A 20,605-nucleotide genomic window follows, 5' to 3' on the forward strand; every position below is an offset into this window, starting at 1 on the left:
CAGGGAATGGGTAGGGGGCATCAGGCCTGGTCAGCAGTTGAATGCCTGCTCCTAAGTAACACTTTGCAGGGAATCCCCTCAGCTCCGCTGCAGACACTCACGCTCACGGGCTTTCGTCCCCATCAACCTGGAGCTAGGAGCACAAGGAAATGAAGTTACAGTCAGACCCACTCCCAGCTCTAGTCTACTGTCCCTCCATCTTTAGATGGACTGGCACAGTGACCTCAGAGGACTCCTGGGAAAGCCTGGGAAAGAAGCCCCTTCCAAGGCAACTGTGGAGTAAAGCTGACTCCACTTCTCTAACCCTTTGTAGCTCCCAACTTCAGGGTAAATCAAATCCAGGTCTGGCAAAGCCCCCGGAGATGTAATCTCCCAGACTAATCCCATACTCTCTGTCTTACAATCCACATGGCCCTGTCTGTCCACAATCCAAGCTGTTCACTTGCCCCGTCTTCTCTGCCCTGGCCCTCGTATACACAGGTTTATCCTTGACACTTAGAAGTAGCACTAACACACATGACCAGGCCTGATGTCATCTTAGAGCCTTTCCCCATCCCTCACTCCATAGCTGCTTTATGTCACGGGGGAGTCTGCTGGTGCGTCATCTCTGCCCTTTGCACCTAACAGAAGGCAGGGTCCATAGAGGAATGTCTTACAGACGTGGCTGGCACACAGGTGCTAAACCCCCCTCCACATGTAATTCAACACTGCAGAATCAGCTGACCCAAGAGCCATTTACAGGCTCTGCCCACAGCAGAGATGTTCCCTTACTTCCCCATCATCCTTTTATGCCAGCAACTTGCTTGCCTCTCTAAGGACAGCTAGAGACAGCTCTTCACCAAGGACCAAGAGTAACAATATGGTCAGCAGGCAGGTCTGGTCATGGCCAAAGTCAGGATTCTCGTGCAAGTAACAGGTCTGATATTAGACACCCATGTGCACATATTCAAACACTGTGCCAGGCCATCAGCATCACTAGAAAGTCTTCTAGCACACACACACACACACACACACACACATTTTCTTGAGCTCAAAGTTCAAGGCAAACAGCCTGTTACCTGTGTCCGATGCCAGATCACTGATGCCCGGGAGTGGCCCAACTTGTTGCGACAAGGCCCTTTGTCGTAATGTATCAGAAGGAAGTCATCCTGCGAAGGGCAGAGAAAGGTCAGCTGTGAACATGGGATGCCAGCTCTTGGTATGTTCTATGCTCTAGACACACAGTATGTGGACACAGGCAAGGGTGACAGCCAGGGAATGTGCAGACACTCGGGTACCACTCCTCCGGACTACCATCCTTTTCCACAGAGCAGTCAGGGAGAACTGTTAGCCTCATTTGATCGAGGGAGTCTTGGGGCCAGATCTCAGTATTGAGCCGGAGAAGGGTCTCCTGAATATAGTGACATTTCTGAAGCTTGAACCAACAAGTGACTGAAGAGGAAGATGAAGTTTCTTTTAGGCTGGCCTGTGTCAGATCCAATGAGACCAGACCAGCTTCTTACCAGGCCAGTCCTCCCTTAGGGCAGATTTTCAGAAACCCTTTGCAATGTTACTCTTTACTCAAGAACCAGTCGAGCAACCACCCTCTCTACCCACAAGTTCTCCTCCCATTTGAGTGAGCCAGCATCCCAGAGAACTTTCTGCTCCATGCCTCCCTCCACATGGCCTCTTAGGAGAGTCACTTCCAGGTGGCTGGGCTGAGGGCTCACTGTGTCGGTCACCTCTGAAGGCTCTCACCACTCAAGGGACCTCAATATGTTCAAGCACCACTGAGTATTGGGGACAGGTATTCTCTGCATACACCCCCACGAGTCCCTGCCTAGCCATCACCGACAGGAAAAAGGTAGGAGACAGTACCAACAGCCAACCAAGGCCACCAACAGGAAGCTTCCTTTGAAGAAAAGAACAAATGATCACAGGGTCCAATATGACTCAAAGGACAAGAAAACCAGAGAAACCTAAGATATCACCACCAACTTCTGGCTCCTCGGGTCAACTCTATTATAGCTAGGGGGGCAGAGAAGCCATCCTGCCTCTGGTGCTGAAAAGGGCTCCAACCTGGAGTTTGCTGGCTTAAGGTCAAGCCTCTCAGGGTGCGAATACATGGCAGGGTGGCCATAAAGCCTGGCTTTTATGATGCAGCTCTCCAAACAACGGCCACTAGAGGCAGAAGTTTTGCAGCTGGCTCACCTTCCCAGGACAGGTGAGCCCCTGTTGAAACTCTATCCGGCCACTTCTGCCTGCTGTGAGCTCTCCTCTGGGACTCTTAATTGCCCTTGTCCTCACATTAATGTAGAGGCAGTTACCCAAAGACTAGTTTAAGCACCTAGGAAAGGTCTCATTTCCCTAGTCTGCCTGTGACAGCATCTTGTTTTGTGGTTCTCTAAAAAGCTCCAAAGTTCTTTCTAAAGCACACACCACGCCACACGGCATCGGCTGCTTTAAAGCCTTTACTATTCTCCGTCCTTCAAAGTGGGTACCAGCTGGTGAGCCAAACCTCCTAGGAAGCGGGTGGCCAATGAAGATTCCCAGGCCACACTCCACAGGCGGAAATATTCTCAAGAGAGACACTTGGGCTACCCCCAAACCCTTTGGGTATAAGACCTTTGGAAAATACTGAGCTCCAGGGAGTTGGGATTTCCCCAGGAGTCTCAAGATGAGGAAAGAAATAGGCTGAATCCCGGTACCAGATTTGGGGTAGCGGGTGTGTGTGTGTTTCCCTCAGGAAGAGTTCACATCTTTCTGACTTGTCAGGCTACCTTACAGCAGAAAATGATGGGCTAACGATGGGGCCACACTTTGGCTAAGGTTGTTAAGTTTTGTCTTATCTCTTGTCCTCTATTTTAACCCAAACCTCATTCCTCATGCTGGTCCTTGAAAGACAGAGTGTGTGGGGGTGGGGCTTCCATTCTCAGTTAATCCTCTCTGAAAGCATCCTTTACACCCCACACAACCCACGTCCGCACACATGTGTGTCGCTAATGCCCTAGGAGTTTTTTTTTTTAATTCAGTCAAGTTGATGCCATAGAATGATGATCACTGGGTCTTAGAGATGATTTTGTGTCACCTTTAAGTGCATCATGGTTTCCTCCTAAAATTAACCATCACTGCTAATCAAAGCAGATAAAAACAGGCTCCTATCAGGAGGCGCGGTTCAGTTCACTTGGCCTATTGCTAACTACAGTGCTTAGCAGGTGATTTGATAGTCTTCTAAAGGATATGTGATCAAATTCTTCCGAAACCAAAGTCATTGTGGAAAGTCACCCTCCTGCTCAGCTTCATCTGTCAATGTGACATAGTCTGGCGTCGCCTAAGGAGGGACTTCTAATTGAGGTCTGTCAAGATCAGATTGGCCCATGGGCCTGTCTGTGAGGCATTGTCTTGACTGAAGTGGAAGAGGGTAACCCACTGTGGGCAGCACCATCCCCTAGGCAGGTAGCCCTAGCCTGTATCAGCTAGGCAGGCTGGGAATGGAGAGGCAGCAAGCAGCATTTTCCCATGGATTCTTCCAGCACCAGTCCTGACTTCCCTGTAAAATTTAACACACAAACAAGCAAACAAAAGAAAACCTTTCCTAGACGGCTTTTGATCAAAGCATTTATCATAGCAGCAGAGAGGAAAGCAGAGAAAGAGGCAGTGAGAAACCATTGTAGCAGCAGCAGGGACATAAGGGTCTGGACATGGAGAACACAAAGGCAGACGGCTGCTGTCTGAGGCTAGACACATCTATTCTGACACACAGCACAGGGAATATATGTTTCCTTTCTATGTAGATGCGGCATAGAAATTCCCCAATGCCCAGCATGCTTTGCTGCTGTGTACTGTCATTTTTCCTACTGTTCCACTAACTGAGTGTGTTTCCTACCACCCAAATTCTGGGATTCATCAGGGTTCCAAGCCTCAATATGGTGGTGTCTGCAGGTGGGCCTTTGGGGGTGATTGAATTTAGATGAGGTCACGGGGAAGGAGTCCCTGACAGGATTGGTGTCTTTGGAGAGACCAGAGCTTGCTTTTCCCAACATGGCCGAGGGAGAAGGCAGTCATCCAAGGACCAGAATGGAGCCTTCACCAGACCCATCTGTCAGCTGCCATAGTCCAGTTCTCCAGCCCCTGAACTGGGGAAATAGATGTCTGCTGTTGGTACCAGCCTGTGGTACGCTGTCATAACACCCAGGCTCATCAGGACTAGCCTGAGACACCCAAAGACATTCAGCATCTCTTCCTCTGTTGGGAGCAAAGTACCTGCATGGCCTGCTATTTGCACGACCAAGATGGTCCCAGTTTCTCCCCTAAGCCTTTAAGACCACACAGGTAGCCCTATCATGAACCCATCTCCGTGGAAGAAGTGACATGTACTTGAAGAAGAGTTTCCGTGTAACTGTGTTTCCTTGTGCACACAGGATTGTGTTATACCAGGAAACATTTTCCCCAAATCTTACTGGGCTTAAAGATGGCTAAAATAAATTGCCCGGGGTTGGACTTGATAGGTTTAGGCCAGCACCGGCTAATGAGTCAAGTTGAACCAGACTTCCTTCTTGCCTCACAGGGATCATTACTCTGCCAGCCCCGGTGTTTTTCAAAGACCCCAATACTCTTCAACATAAAGCTGAACCCCAAGCCTGCCCTAAGCTTCTTTATCCAGCATCGGTAACCAAGCTTCACCTCAGGGAACCTGGATTCCCATAAACACAGGAGAATCATCCCCTGGTGTTACTTCTCTGCCACTGGCTTGGCCTCCAGCTTCCCCGGGCAAGTATCTCCAGCTTCCTCTACTACGGACCTGAACTAAGAGCTCATGGCTGCTGCGGGAGGCTGCCCAGTACTTACATCCAGAGACTCCAGGCAGTACCAACAGAAGGCGTGCTTGCAGTTCTTACACATCATCTGCGCGCAGCCCTCATCCCGCTCGATGTACACCCTGCACTTGGGGCAGCGCTTGATGGGAGCATCGCCCTCTTCCATCTTGAAGGCAGAGCTGTGGGAGACACATGATGAGGGTCGTGCAGTGGGAATCAAGAGAGACCCAGCAGCGGGGCTGTGCTGAGAGCACCTAACAGCACCTCTCTACCCCAGACCACTTGGTACTAAAGACAAAGAAACGAAAACCCTGGGAAAAAAACAGCCAAAGTATGGCGAGTGAATCTGCCCAAATAAAGTAAAAACAAGACAAAAACAAAAAGAACATCAGCACATACCTAATATATTTCTATTAAATATTTAATATTTAATAGAAATATTGAATATTTCTATTAAAAAAACCCTTATATATAGCTTGAAGCTTATACTGGGGAAACCTGAAGAATGGTGTTGGAGCTTCAGCAATGTGTGCATTTCCCAAAGAGTGGATAATACATTTTATGCACTTTGGTTTTGTCAGAACAAAGAAGTCATAAGCATACACACAAGAAGATACACACTTGCTTTAGAAGAGCTACCTGGCCTGTTGTCACTACCGTGTCCCGGAGGACCTAGTATGGATGTGCAATGCTCATTATAGCCCTAAGTCTTGCAGCAGATGCTGGCTCCTCCACAAATCAGCTACATGACACCCCTATAAGCCTCAATCTTCAATGTGAGCCTAAGAAAGCACCCTGGATATGCCAAGTAACTGTGTTGGTTTGGATGAGAATGGCTGCTGTAGGCCATATTTGAATGTGTAGTCATCAGAGAGTGTTTGAGAAGGATTAGGAGGATTAGCACAGGTGCCTTTTGGGAGTAGGTGTGGCCTTGTGGAAGGACATATGTGGCTGGGGATGGGCTTTGGGGATTCCAAAGCCCACATCATGCTCAGTGTCTCCCATCCCCACCGAAACATGCAGACGAAGATGTAAAGCTCTCAGCTAAGGCTCTAGCACCACACTTGCCTGCTTTCTGCCAATGATGATCATGCACTAATCCTCTGAAGCGCTAAGCCAGCCCCCACTTAGATGTTTTCCTCCAGAAGAGGTGCCTTGGCTGTGCTGTCTTCTCACAGCAACGGCACAGTGATGAAGATAGTAATGGGTAAGAAGTAGCAAGAAGTCAACACTGATAATGTTTTCAAAGTAGAACAGGTATTTAGGCACGGCTGAGGAATATCAGCTGTGACATTTTTCTAAACAGAGCTATTCTCTTAAATATATATTCATGACAACATCTGGAGGAAGAAATGGTAAAGGCCAAGAGAAGAGACCACAGACTGCTAGGGTACATAAAGTACTCCATTAGAATCCTCAGCATCAATCCAGTATGTCCTGGAAAGTGATGGCTCCCCTTCCAGCCAATAATCAGTGCTGTCCGAGCACACAGCTGAAGTCAGGTGGTGGCACTATTAGCAGGCATCTCGGCAGAGGATGGTTCAGAAGGGCCACAGGATGTACAAGAGTTAAATGACGCCTTAGCACAACCTGTCTGATGATTAGCAGTGACCATTCCTCAGGATTATGCCTATGGGTTTCCTAAGGGCAACGAGGCGTGACTTCCTGAGTGAATGGGGTTCTCTGTCCACAAATGGGAGGTAACAGGATAAGAAATTCTGGGAAAGGCTGGGAAGATGGCTCGGTGGGAAAAGTGTTTGTCATGCCAGCATAAGGACGGAGTTTGCATCGCCAGAATATATAATATTATACATTACAATATTAAATATTTAAAAACTGGGTTGGTGTGTTACCTATCTCCAGTCTCAGCACTAGAACAGGTAAGGGCAGGGTATCCTATCCCCAAGGCAAGCTGGCTAGCTAGTCTAGCTGACTGGTAAGCCATGGGTTCAACTGAGAGATCCTGCCTCAAAATATAAAATGGAAAGTAATCCAGGAAGATACTTGGTGACAGCTCCCACCTGAATGCTAGAATTATACGCATGCACCATCATGTCTGGTATATGCAGGGTGGTTATTGAACATGGAGCTTCTTGCATGCTAGGCAAGAAGTCTACTGACTGAGCACATCTTCAGCACCCAAGGAAGCTTCAAGGTAGGGAAAATGCCTGGGCTGGGTCCTCCATTCCTGTTCTTCCTGCTAAAAGGCAGGACTCACTCACTCACTGACTAGGGACAAACAACTGGACTTCTTCCCTGAATAGATGCCTCAACTGCTTCTGGCTCTGCCTCCCGGGAAATCAACTTCTGCCAATCACTTTTAATCAAGCCAAACAGCAAGCATGTTTCTTCCTAGAGTCTGGAGGCTTCTATAACCCTACATCTAAATTGAGTGATCTTTGCTAGTATCAAATGCCTGACATGTGCCAGGTCAAACATCAAGCATGCATTGCCCCTGAGGGCAGAAGCAGCAGCCATAAAATCAGTGACTTACAACAGAGTAAGTCCTGGATGGTGGTCAATGCATCTAAACCGTAGCAGGAAAGCAAAGGATGCCGTCATCCACAACACCCTGGTGACAGAGCTGACAGAAGGGAGGGGCGCCCGTGCAAAGAGCAGCAAGGAGGGTCTGGAAAAGGAACATGGTGCAAGAGGGACCTGTAGGCCCGGAGACAGCGTACAAACTGAGAGACGACAGTGCTGGGCTGGGAGATCAAGAGAGGATCTGAGGCTGGGGCATGGCTGGGGTATCTTCCTGAAGATGGGAAAATAAAGGAAATCAGGGCGGGGAGGGACTCCTTTGGTTATGGAGCAGACAGTCATGATAGTCTCTCCATCAGTAGCATGGCCACTTCGCCTAGCTGAACTCCATGGCAGTATACACTCTGCTGGGGAGTGATGCCCCTGATAGAATTAATCTCGTATGGTTCATTCTGTTAAATTTTAAGGTCCATGTGATTAATTTACAAAGTCCACCTGGGCAAACAGCTGGGCTATCTGACTGGGAGAAGCAAGAGGGAAGAAATTCAGTAGTGTTTTGCCATATTCTAATAGACAAGATTTTAAAGAGCTGTGGGGCTCTTAGCTTCCTGTACCTGGGGACTTGTGGTCCTGTTTGTAACCAGCACTCACTATGACTGGGGTGGTCTTATTCTTACACCCTTATTTCATATCACCTCCAACAGAGGGTAGCTGTGCGAAAATTGCTGATAGCAAAGGACTTAGTCCGGGTGTGTAGCTCACTGTGCATCTCTCTTTTCACGCAGGGAGGAGGGGGGGGGGTCTTACACACCTTTACATTCCCAGGGGCTCACAAATATTCTCACAAGTAAAACCACAGATCTGAAGGAGACTCAGGATGTGGACCTGATTGACAGCCACAAGCTCTCAGGTGGTACTTTCATGAAGGAAGCCTACGTCTTCTGCCAGCTATAGCGCCCTGCCCACTGATTCTACCACAGCTCCTACACAGCGGTACCTGCTCTCCCCAGGAAGGAAGGTGATTGGCATGGTCTCGGGGCAGCCTTGGCCAGGGTGCCAGCGGGCTTTGCAGGCAGAGCAGAATTCCATGTCGCAGGCTTTGCACTGCACCAGCTGGGGGGTCTGAATTCCTATGTCCTGGAGTTGGCACACGGCTTGGCAAGTGGATGCTGGGCACCACGTCCGGCAAGGGTCAAAGAGCACCTCTGGCACAAGGAGACAGAAGACAAAAATCAGATGCAGGAAACCACGGGCATCGGAGAGGGTAAGCATAGAAGAGAGCCTCTGGGGCACTGACTAAGGCAGTCGGAATGGAGGACATCCAGGTGACCCAGACACACTTCAAACGTTCATCCAACCCCACCCAAGCTACTCCCAGCTTTTCACCCTAGTACCCAGTATGCTGGGGGCTCCTGCCACTGCCATTTTACCGTCCAGTGCCATTATATTTTCACCCAGCCCAGGTTCTCTGAACACCAACATCACCAGATCTTTTCTCCACCTCCCCACCCCATGTTCCCACCAGCACCAGGACACATTCCCTGCAGTCAGGTAAGAGCCCTGGCCCAGTACCAGGTTTGCACACAGCCACTGGCAAATTTCTGTTGAAATGTAAAAAGGAAGAAGGAAAGAAGAGGCTGCCATAGTCTTATTGTCTTTCTACCATCTAAGGTGGCATACAAAACCACGGTTTTCACCATGACACTTCTAGAACGAGCTGTCTTATTTGGTTCGTAATTAGTCTTCTAGTCCATCGATTCACACATTCGAGACAGATTCTCTTGCCAAGTCTAAACCTGGGTAAAACCAGGAGCTTGCCTTCCCTGCAGATTGAGTCCAAGCTGCTGCAAAGCCTTTCTTAATGGGACTGGTCAGGAAGTTTACTTTAAAAACAGGATATGGTGGCATTCCTCTTCCTTCACAATCCTGATCCAAAACCCGCATTTATAACTTGTCCTGAGCTGGCCTCCGTGGCGAGCCAGCCGGGCATCTCACTTCCCCTCCTCTCTGGAAGACTTTGCCCTCTCACCAGGTGTGGTGGGAGGTGCAAACAGGAGGCTAACTTTACAACAGGGACCACAGCAGGCCAGTGGATTACAAGGCCATCTTAAGGTTGCATGGGCCACTGGCCCTCAGCTTTGGAGTCAAGCTGTGCTCGGGAAGCAACCTGGGGAGCACTGGATTTTGGTGAGGAAGTTTGCAAAAAGGTGTTCGCTAATGTGCAAAGCAAAGGGCGCTTGTTGGCAAACATCCCAGCCCTATTCCAGGTAGCCAGATGCCGTTGCAGCTCACCTGACTCAAAGACAGGAGCCCTACAGTGGGACACGCAGGCGACTGAGAGTGCAGAGGGCCACGATGATTAGCATTGGCTGCCAACTTGATCGCTGAGCACATAGCCTCTGAGCATGACTGTGAGGCAGCTTCTAAATGAGGACAATTGAAGTGGGAAGACACATTCTTAACTGTAGGGAGCACCATTGCCCATGCACTGGGTCCTGGACTGAGCTAAGAACAGGAGTTCATTTCTTTCTGCTTCCTGACTGAAGAGGCCATGAGACCAGTCACCTCACATCCCTGCCACCATGCCTTTCCCACCATGGTGGACTTATAGAATTTCCAGTTGTGAGCCAAATAATCACCAGTTACAAATAAGTTCAGTTTCAAGGTCTGAAGCAGCATAGCACTCTTATGCTTGTGTGTGCCCTTCTAAGGGCTCCATGTTCCTCAAGAATAGGGGATCATCTGTCCAGTGCTGAAGGAGCAAGCCTGTCAGCTCAGTCATGATCTTTCCTCTACTGGCCCATCTCTGTAAAGGGCAGGGTGGGGATTATTTACATCACTAAGAACCACATGATCTGAGAATTTCTGTAACATCAACTTGGTTAAAGCAGGCTACCACCCATAAATGAAGGTTGTAAGGAAACATAAATGATAGCAGCGGGGGTGGGGTAGGAGATGGGTTGATGAGTTGGTCTGCTAGCTGTGGTGGGCTGACTCCTCCTTGCCTTACTATTAAGTTCATCAAAAGCATAAAAGAAACTTGTTGGTATGAAAGCGAGGGCCAGAGATAGTGCCTGTGACAACAGCGGACTCTAGGACTGAGAATCAACTTCACACACTGATCAGACTCCAGTACAATACTGTAAAACCTCTGAGATGCCCCTGACACGGAGAAAATGAACTGTCGCTACTGTCCAACTTGGGTGTCAATGTTTGCTCTCTGAAGGAGGTTTATGGCCACCGAACATGTGGATACAGAACTGGGGCACATGAAGAAGGGTTTCCCTGCAGGCTTGGGATGCTGAGAATTCCCTAACACCTCCTAGACCTCAGGTACATGCTGGGAGGAGATCCCCAAGGTGCCCACAGTTCAAGAACCCTCAGGATTCTCTCTGCTAGCAGTTCTTCCCCTTCAACACACAACTTTGACTTCACCTACTAGCCCTGTCCCCATCTCTCTGGGCATGTGCTGGGGGAGCTGGCCTGGCCTCAAACCAATATGCTACATTCTATCTGTATAGCTACTGAAGTTCTGGGGAGAGGGGGACATGCTAAATGTGTGACATGACCCAGGCCTCTGGTTTTCTGTTTAATATCATGCTTTAGTTGAACCTTGTTGGGAATAGGCTTCTGGTCTCAGACCTTGGGAACCCCTATGTCCTGTCTGTTGACACTCCTATGCTCTAGAAGCCCCAGACATCAGTGTGTATGTGTGGGGGGTGGTTGGGACAGGTTTCTCTTCATATACTTCTGATGGCAGTGAGAGAGGCTACCTTGTAACTTTATCAAAGAAGGCCCATTCGGCTGTGGCATGGAGGGGAGACCTAAGGCAGGTTTCCATGGCAGTAATTTCAAGTTTATGGCTGGTTTGCTCAGGGCCATGATATGTCCCTGCCTATTACCACATGGAGAGATTCACTACAGGCAAAGGGAAGTGATCTGCCTCTGAGCAGACTGCAAGCATTCTCCTTGCGCTGTGAGGCCAACAGGGTAGCCCCAACCCCTAGCAGAAATCTATTAATATGCTCATTGCTCTTCCCACTGCTCAATCCGTCCAGCTGTGCATAGAAGCAGGGATCAGTCCGTAATGAAGTTCAGGGCAGAGAGCATTCATGTGCTTCTCTTTGAATGTATAGACGCATCTCTCAGCTTTACTGCCACCTGTGTCTATTAAGAACCCACTGTCCATGCTGTGTCTTATATAGCATAGTACAGCTATTATACTATATATGCACATGCATGTACATGAGATATGTTAACAGGAAGCAAGTCATGCTTTCTTGGGGGAGCAAAAGAAGCCAGTCGTAACCTCACTCTGCCAAAGACATACTTATCCCGCAGAACTTCTCTTCAAGAGACTGGGATTAACATAAGTTTCTTCAGGACCTGTTGTAGGAGGCTGCTTGTTCATTCCCAGCTGCTCAGTCCCGAAATAAGCACACAGAAACTATATTAATTAAATCACTGCTTCTCCTATTAGCTTTAGCTTCTTATTGGCTAGCTCTTACATCTTAATTTAACCCATTTCTATTAATCTGTGTATAGCCACGTGGCTGTGGCTTACTGCCAAGGTTCTGGCTCATCTGTTCCTGGCAGTGGCTACATGGCATCTCCTGACTCTGCCTTCTTTTCCCAGCATTCAGTTTAGTTTTCCTTACCTATGTCTATTCTGCCATGTGCAGACCCAAGACAGCTTTATTCATTAACCAATAAAAGCAACACATATACAGAAGGACTTCCCACATCAAGGACCCTCGGTGAAGCAGATCCCAAGAGCTCTACTAGAAAATGCTTGATCATTTTTCATAAAGGCGGTTTACATTTTTAGACAGATGGGATGCTAAAGTATTCTGAGGTACTAGCACCCAACACACGCTCATGTACTCCCTGCGGCTGTGTTAATTGATTCAACTAGTGCCCTTATAGTGGTGGGTTAGACCCTATTGAGAAGAGACTGCATACTGATGACTCTGGTTCTTGTTAGGGCTGGAAATGTATCTGGCCAGGTTACTAATCACTCTGAGATTTTTTTTTCTTTTAATAAACAAAAGGATCAAGTTGGGATAGCATGGACTTCCAGAAAGACTGGAGATAAACATATGTAGCCTTCCATCTTCCTTGGCACACACTCAGATGCTACAGGACAGGCATGCACAAGAGATGCTCCGTGGCCCTCTCTCTAGAGCGAGCCCAGTGGGGCAGAAGGTTCCAGAAAGCAAAAGCAGTAAGCGAGAACACTCCCTAGCCTCCAGATGGTCAAAGACTTCAGGGAGACAGGCCAAGAATCTAAAATGAAAATCCAGGTTTCTGGGTCAGTCGAGACACACCGGGGCTGAATAGAGAGCCTTTTGAAGTCTAAAACCACTGTAGGACTTCTCCGTGTTAGAAAATCATCTAAACGAGTTTCCTCCTAAGGCGTCCTCCGTGGACTAAACTTTGAAGGAAGGAAGCAAGTCACAGTGAGCTTTCTGATCTTATCTCTAGGTTGGTCCAAGGAGCTGGCTAGAATACGCAGTGTTCTAGGTCCCACTGCTAACATCCCATCTGGCCCGTACTTCTGTGGTACTAAGTCCAAGTCCTTTTAAAACATCACTCAGCCTTAGGCTGCTAAGATGTCTTCTAGTGAGAGTTTTCATTATTTTTCTAACCTAAGTTAAGGTGATTCATTTCTGGTGTGAGAGCCAGGATCTTTTAGACGAAGCCAGACCACCGAGAGGAAAAAGAAAGCTCAAAATTATCTGGCAGAAAAACCTACCCAGCTACACTTTTGAATTTGATGTCACAGATAGTTCATTTTCCTGTGGTTGAAACAACTCTAAGTCTCTGTGAAAAGCCCATGAAAGTGAGTTTTAAAGCGTCTGAGGTTCTAAGAGATCCAAAGTAATCGGTTCTATAACTCCTGTTCTGTCTTTAATGCTGCACGGCCTCAGGTTTAAGGTAAACTGTCCCAGGTTGACCCGTGCCATTTAGAGAAACAGACTCTGGGAAACAAACTTTAAAGTCGTTAAAAATCCTTATTGCCCTTGTAAAACATTTATTTAATCTCATTTCATGTGCATATATGCAATTTACATGTGTTTACCTGCATGAATGTATGTGAGCCACACACATGCCATGTTCATGGAGGCCAGAAAAGAGTATCAGACCTCCCAGAACTGGAGTTAGAGATGGTCAGGAGCCACCACCTGGGTGCTGGGAACCCAAGCAGGGTCCTGTGCAAGAACCATTAAGTGTTTTCAACTGCTGAGCTCTCTCTCCAGCCCCGACTGATTTTTGAAGTTATCCATCCATACACATAAACACATATATGTATACATGTGTGTATATATTACATTTTAAGTAAATTAGAGATGATCTCTAGGATGGCTCCTGTTTTCTTCTAACGCCTCACACGTTTGAGCATCCACGGCCACTTTGTCACAGCTGCATCCTGCCCTGCATTTTTTTGTTTCCACATAGGCACGTCACCTTGGGGTCTGGCTCAACAGCAGACCTCTGATATAGGCTCACAGTGTCTAGGGAGAGGAGGCATGGTCACAGCAGCTCCTGCTGCATGGTCAAGGCACTCCCTAGATGCGCTCCTAGAGGCTCTGCAGCAGGAGCCACCCACACTGCACTGTCTCTGACCTTCTCATTGCAGGTGACCTCAAGTCTCTGAGATCAGAGCCAATGGGACCTCTAGGTTCTTCCAAACATCATCTTACAATGGTGGAGCTCACCCAACATTCGGCATGTCTCAGGCCTTGGCAAAGGAATCATCAAGAGAAGTTAACACCCCTCTGAATATACTCCACACATCCATTTCTCTGTCTTCATCAGGATTGGATCTAGTAAGCAGAGGTCTGTTAAGGGCCCAACAGGATCAGAGAAGTTGGTTCTCAGGGTGGGAGACACGGTCAGATACCCCACTAGAGTTAAAAACCCCAGAAGTCACCCAGTTGCCATGGCTGTGGACCGTGGTTATGTCAGCCTGGGATACTCACTGAGGCCCAAGGCTCAGTTACTCACGAGCACTGCTATCTAAGCCTTCAAGGGGTACTGAAACAGAGTACCCCTTGAATGAATCTAGACTCTGTGCTCAACAATGGTACCTGCAGGGGTATCAAGCTCTGGGACTTCCTTGCACACCGTTATCTTTTAAACATAGGGGGAGTCTAAGAGTTTGAAACCATTAGACCCAAACCCAGCTGAAGAAAAATACGAACTAGGGATCTCCTTAGGCCAGCAAGAATCCCCAATCTCTGTATATAAATAGTGTGCCCTGAGTTCCTTCTGCTGCCAAGTAGGTCACAAGCCCAGGCGGCCAGGCTGTGAACGGCTCGGAGGAGTCTACCACAACATTACTTCAGAGGTGCGATTCGCAGCAATGCTCTCGTCCTTGTTGCATCTTTTCCCACTCCCGTCAAATGACGTACACTCACGTCTCCCAAAAGACAGCTCCATAAACGCTACCCACCTTCTTCTGTGAGATTCAACACTGGCTAACACAGCAGGCCACTTACCTCTTTCAAACTGTAGCTTTTTATATCTTTGCATAATTTCAGATGCAACCATACACTCAATCTGCAAAGAAAAAAAACAGGCATAAGGATTGTAAGATGCAGAGGGCTAAAATGTAATGCAACATGAGGCCAAGGAGAAAACAACGGGATTCGGATAAGCCAGCCACAGCCCATCCATCATACACAGGCGACAAAATCATGCGTTCCCTCCATGAACATGCCTCATTCTCCTGAAGGTGGCCCTGTTTAGGGCACGCAGCATCCGGGCAGCTAATTGCAGTTTCTAGTCCTTCTTTGATCAAGAGCTCAACATACTGTTTCAGGCACTGAAAGAAAGAAAAGTGTATAAGCACCCATACTTCCCAAACACCAAAGATAAAGTGATATGTCAGGCAAATGGCGAGCTATTAACCCTGGGAGATATGTTCACGACTAGTCTGGCAAGATATGCCTATTGGGGCAATAAAGGTATGGATGTAAAATGGTAAGATAAAGAGAGGGAGGGAGTAGGAGAGGGCAGGCAGGACCAACTTCCCGAAGAGCCATTCTCACGGCAGCTTAACAGAGACTTGACATCATGGGCCAGGTATTGCCCTGGGCTCTAAGTCCATGTTTATCAACCTGTGGGTCGTGAGCCCTTTGGGGGTCAAACAGTCCTTTCACAGGGGTCACATGTCACATATTAGATATCACATATTTACATTATGATTCATGATAGTATGAAAACTACAGTTATAAAGTAGCAGTGAAAATAATCTTATGGTTGGATGTCACAACATGAGGGACCGTATTAAGGGGTTGCAGCACTAGAAAGGTTGAGGACCAGCTGGTGTTGGTGAGCTCCCATTAGCTCAGGTAAACTGTTTCAGTGGGTGAACTCATCATGGCCTTGACCTCTTTGCTAATATTCTCATTCCTCCCACTCTTCAATTGCTCTTTGGGAGCTCAGTTCAGTGCTCCGATGTGGATCTCTGTCTCTGTTTCCATCAGGTGCTGGATGAAGGTTCTATGGTGATATTTAAGATAGTCATCAGTCTGACTACAGGGCAAGTCAAGATCAGGCTCCCTCTTCTCTATTGCTTAGGGTCTTAGCCTGGGTCATCCTTGTGGATTTCTGGGAATTTCTCTAGAGCCAGGTTTCTGCTTACCCTATAATGGCTCCCTCGATCAAGTTATCTCTGTCCTTCCTCCATCTCGACTATCCCATTCCCTCAAGTTCTCCTCACCCCTCCCCTCCACCCCTCCTTTTCCCTTTTCACCCTCCCTTCTTCCCCACCCCCATGCTCCCAATTTTGTCATGTTATTGTCTGTTTCCAATTTCCAGGTGGATCTACATATGTTTTTCTTGGGGTTCACCTTATTACTTAGCTTCTCTAGGATCATGACCTCTAGGCTCAATGGGAAGGAACAAGCATAGGACCAAACTAGTCCCTCTGAATGTAGTTGACAGTTGCATGGCTGGGGCAGACTGAGGGGCCACTGGCAGTGGCACACAGGAGTTATCACTACTGCATGTACTGACTTTTTAAGATCCTATTCTTTTTGGATGTATACCTTACTCAGTCTAGATATAATAGGGAGGGCCTTGGACCTTCCACAAAGCAATGTGCTTTAACCATCTCTAAGGATTAGATGGGGGTGGGGAGGGAGGGTGTGTGGAGGGAATGGGAGGAGGAGAGGGAGTGAGAGCTTGGATTGATATTTTTTTGAAAATCGAATTAATTAATTAAAAAAGAAAAGTTGAGAACCACTGCTCTAAGCAGGGGACCTCGGGCACGAGCCCTAGCTTGGTGCACCTGCTAGGGCTCTGATGAGGACTGTGGTTCTGACCATGGCCCACCTACATCTACCTGTGGATGAGAGATGCTTTGGAGTTCTGCCTGAGGCCAAAGATGGTGGAGTTACCAGAAACAAACTAATTATCATCCATAGAAAGCCTTCCCAAGACAAGAGAGGGCAGGTAACCAGAAAAGATAGGACTATTACCAACTCCTGCCCAGGCTGCAGTGCCTGCCCCCTCCAACCAGACAGCGTTGTGGATCTGCTACGAGGCTGACACTTGACTTGGTGGTGAAGGTCTGTTCTATGTGTGGCGGGCAGGGAAATGGCATGCCTTGTCCATGGTGCCAATGTGGAAAGGGAGCATGACCCTGCGGTTGCTGGAGTCAGACACACAGGTAATCTTGATCTCTCTACTGAGGCCATGGGGGTACATCTTTGATGTGTTTGGCACCTAGTTCCCTAGATGATAAAATCAGCAGGCTTGTCTCAGTGGCTTTCTTGACAGAGAGAAATAAAGAATAACCAAACACCTGGTATAATCTTGGTGTATCGGCTAAGTAAGCAGGGGCTGTTGTCTCATTCGCCTGCCTGGGCGGTATGCCGTTTACAGTCACGGGTGTAAAAACGCCCAAACAAAATCATTGCTTTACTGTCTATAATTAAATCTGTCTAATTGGGTCTCTGGGGGAACCTGGAATGTCTCAAACCAACTGAACTCAGAAAACTCTAGGACAACTCTGGCCACAGTCCAATATAATGGCACAGCCTCATTCTCTCTAAATGGGGAAACAGGACAATTAAACCAGGTGAGAGATGGATGCCCTTGGGAGTCTTCCAACTGTTCAAAGGCTCGCTTATGGCCACAAGCAGTGAGTCACGTCTGGGCAGCTGCAACCCCAAGAACAAGCTCAGCAGCCCGAAGGGTTGCATCTCCGAGCAGCACAGACCGGGATTATGTCATGGGAATATTGATTTGTCCACTCAAGCGGCTGCTCCTGCGTCCATCACAACCAGCCCCAGCCCTCTTCCAGACCCAAAGTAGGTCATGACTCACAAGCCTTGTTTTCCAATCTAATAGCAAAAAGATGTCTTAAAGAGATCACACGCACACATCCACACAGGCACACAAATTAGACAACCAGAAAAACTTCTGTTACAATAGATAAACATCCCCCAGGCAGGAATAGATACTGTTTCTAATGTAGCTCTCATCTTTCTTTAATCAAATGCCTTCCAAATAGCAGACTGTTGTTAGTCATTTTGCCTTTGTTAGCCCAATAAATAGCCCTAAAACGGAAAGCGTGGGAGGAGTCATCACCACCATTTACCACAGTGAAAGTGGGGGCTTAGGGGGTTAAACACTGCCCAGAGCTGTGTTTTACAAACATCATAGGCACTAAGCCCCCAGAGCCCATGTGCCTGACTCCGAGGTCTGCTCCATTTTCTTGTGTGATTTCTCCTTCTTTTTTTTTTCCCCTCAATTAACTCCTTAAACTGGGTCTGGCCATTTAGGCCTATAATCCCAGAACTTTGGTGGATGAGGCAGGAAGATAATGAGCTCAACGTCACCCTAGCTACACAGTGAATTCTTGTTATTATATAGCTGGCCATTCTGAACTAGAGAGTAAAACCCTATCTCAGAAAACTAATACACATGCACGCATGCATGCACTTACACACACACCTATACATACCACACACATGCACCACACACACATATACACCACACATCACACACACCTACATACACCAAATACACGTACACACCCAACACACCCATATATTACACACGCACACACACACACACACACAGAGAGAGAGAGAGAGAGAGAGAGAGAGAGAGAGAGAGAGAGAGAGAGAGAGAGGCTCTCATAGCACAACCAATCATTTTCGAAGCATCTCTGTTCCATCAGAAAATTTCCATTGAACAAAGACTCCATCAACTAAACTGACACCTGGATCAACACAAAGGCACAACGTAGCTTTTATTGTCAACGTGACACAATCTTAGAGCCACTTGGGAAGAGCTGACTCAACCAGAAAATTGCTTCAATCAGATTGCCCTGGTGGCTGTGACTTATGAGGGACTGTCTTGATTTCCAAGTGGTGCAGGAAGGCCTAGACCACTGTGGGGGTTGCCATCCTAGACAGGCTTGGGGCCTGAGCTGTGTGAGAAAGGCAGGATGAGCCAGGGAGCAGCCTTCCTCCAACGTTTCTGCTTCAAGTTCTTGCCCAGTCAGAATTCCCTCAAAGATGCAGTCTAACCTCCAAGATGAAGTAAACGGCTTCCTCTTCTGGCCACGGTGTTTACGGCAGCAACAGAAAACTAAGCAAGTCAGCAGGGTACAGCATCACCTGCTGCCAGCAAACACTTGGGAGATAAAAGGTTGGGTCTCAGGAGCAAAGAACCTTCAGGAAAGAAGCACGGACTATGGAAAGGAGTGGAGAGCAGGAGTGGGGTCACAGAATCTTCCAGACATTGCAGTTCCAACTCTGAAAGACTTGAAAAGAGTGATTGGCCAGGACCTCGGTCTCCCCCCCCCCGCCCCAGCCCCACTGCACTAGAAACTTCCTGCCAAGGAGCAGTGGCCACAGAAACTGGCCTGGCGCTCCAGTTAGTCAACTGTGACTGCTTTGGCTCCGAGGGCCTGCTTGGCTGCTGATCAACCCATTGACAAGATCCCAGGCACTGTGGCTCACTCAGACCTGGGTGGCCTACGTTAATCACAAACCATAGTTAACAAAGACCACTTGGGTAGCTTAGCTGCAGACCAAAGTGGCGGGCCCCGAGAATAGCATTTTGGCAGCAAGAACCCTGGAATCACAGTTAGGTTTGAATGCTGGCTCACCCATGAACCACTCTTGTCACAATGGCTAAAGCCATCATCTGGGAGCCTTCGGCCCAGTGTGTGGGGAAAGCTTGGCAGACATGGGAAATGACACGCTCGAATGTGTGCGCTTCAGAGACAAATGGCTCCAGGTGAAGGCAGTTCGTCAGCATTCTCCCAGCATTTCCAGAGCTGACAGTGAAGGACCTTTGTGTCTCTCCTCCATCCGACGGCAGGTTTTCTGAAGGTCAGAAAAGCTTAGCATTCTTCCATTATCCACACCCCACAGTGCCAGGCAGTGGGGAATCACTGCTGAGCAGATCGACATATGGTTGAGGCAGAACCTAGCCACTGAATGCTGTATCTCAGCAGAGGACTTGGTGACCCGAGACAGCAGCGAGCTGCCCACACAGGCCTGCAGAGAGCTGCAGATCCTGAGGCTGGCACACGGCACATCGGGAGATGGTTGACCAGCACAGCCTTCTTAAGACAGCTTTATGAGGACTTTGGATGGCCCTGGAAACCCAGTGTAAACTGCCTCCCACACCTCTTCTGGCAAAGAATGCAGGCCCCAAGACCACAGGCCCTGATGTCACTCACAAGCTTCCGAAATAGAAACGTCTCTGAAAATTAATGAAATAAAAATAAATCCCAGACTTTACATGTTTAAAAATAAGAAGGAAACGACTCCTCTTTATTAGTCTGTGCTCCTGCCAAAATAGGGACACCAAGCCTCCAAAGTAAATGCAGTGTGTGCTCTCAGGCACCCGGCTCTACCAACACCCTCGGCTATACCTGGTACTTGTTTCAGGATGTCTGATCATACTCTGACTCCCGAGATTGTGTTATTTATTGGAGAAACCTGTTTCTAATTGTGGTGTGGCTCAGCCCTAGCACACACCTTTAATCCAAGAGCTCTCTGCTTATTTAGTGTAAGCAGGATTAAATAAACCAACCGTAGGTCTAGTGCCAGAGCAAGCAGCCAGTCAATAGGAAGAAAAAAAACAAAGAGTAAGAGGGAGTAAGGTGGATGGATAGAGAGACACACAGGAAGGAGAAGGGAGGGACATCCCATGGGAGGAGTTTTTGTTTCAAATGGGATAGGAGAAGAGTCTCCTTCTGAGATGACAGCCAAAGAGGAGGATCAGCTGACTGCTTCCTCTGCCTCTCTGAGCTAGTAGGTTTTCACCCCAATCAAACGACTGAGATTTTGTTA

The 20,605-nt window shown here is 48.0% G+C and overlaps 1 protein-coding gene across 3 annotated transcripts in view; it reads right to left on the reverse strand.

Annotated features, from left to right (window-relative positions):
• The window catches only part of Rnf144a (ring finger protein 144A), a 120,852-nt gene that overhangs the window by 11,352 nt on the left and 88,895 nt on the right, over window positions 1–20,605 (reverse strand). For all 3 annotated transcript variants that reach the window (XM_075984119.1, XM_075984117.1, XM_075984118.1), the window contains 5 exons: window positions 15,001–15,105; window positions 14,780–14,840; window positions 8,275–8,482; window positions 4,828–4,975; window positions 1,059–1,148 (listed from right to left, as the gene is read on the reverse strand). In XM_075984119.1, coding sequence (XP_075840234.1) covers window positions 1,059–1,148; window positions 4,828–4,975; window positions 8,275–8,482; window positions 14,780–14,840; window positions 15,001–15,105 — 612 coding nt within the window. The remainder of the gene's footprint in view (window positions 1–1,058; window positions 1,149–4,827; window positions 4,976–8,274; window positions 8,483–14,779; window positions 14,841–15,000; window positions 15,106–20,605) is intronic.

This window comes from Microtus pennsylvanicus, chromosome 8 (genome assembly GCF_037038515.1).
Source record: "Microtus pennsylvanicus isolate mMicPen1 chromosome 8, mMicPen1.hap1, whole genome shotgun sequence".
Lineage (NCBI taxonomy): Eukaryota > Metazoa > Chordata > Mammalia > Rodentia > Cricetidae > Microtus > Microtus pennsylvanicus.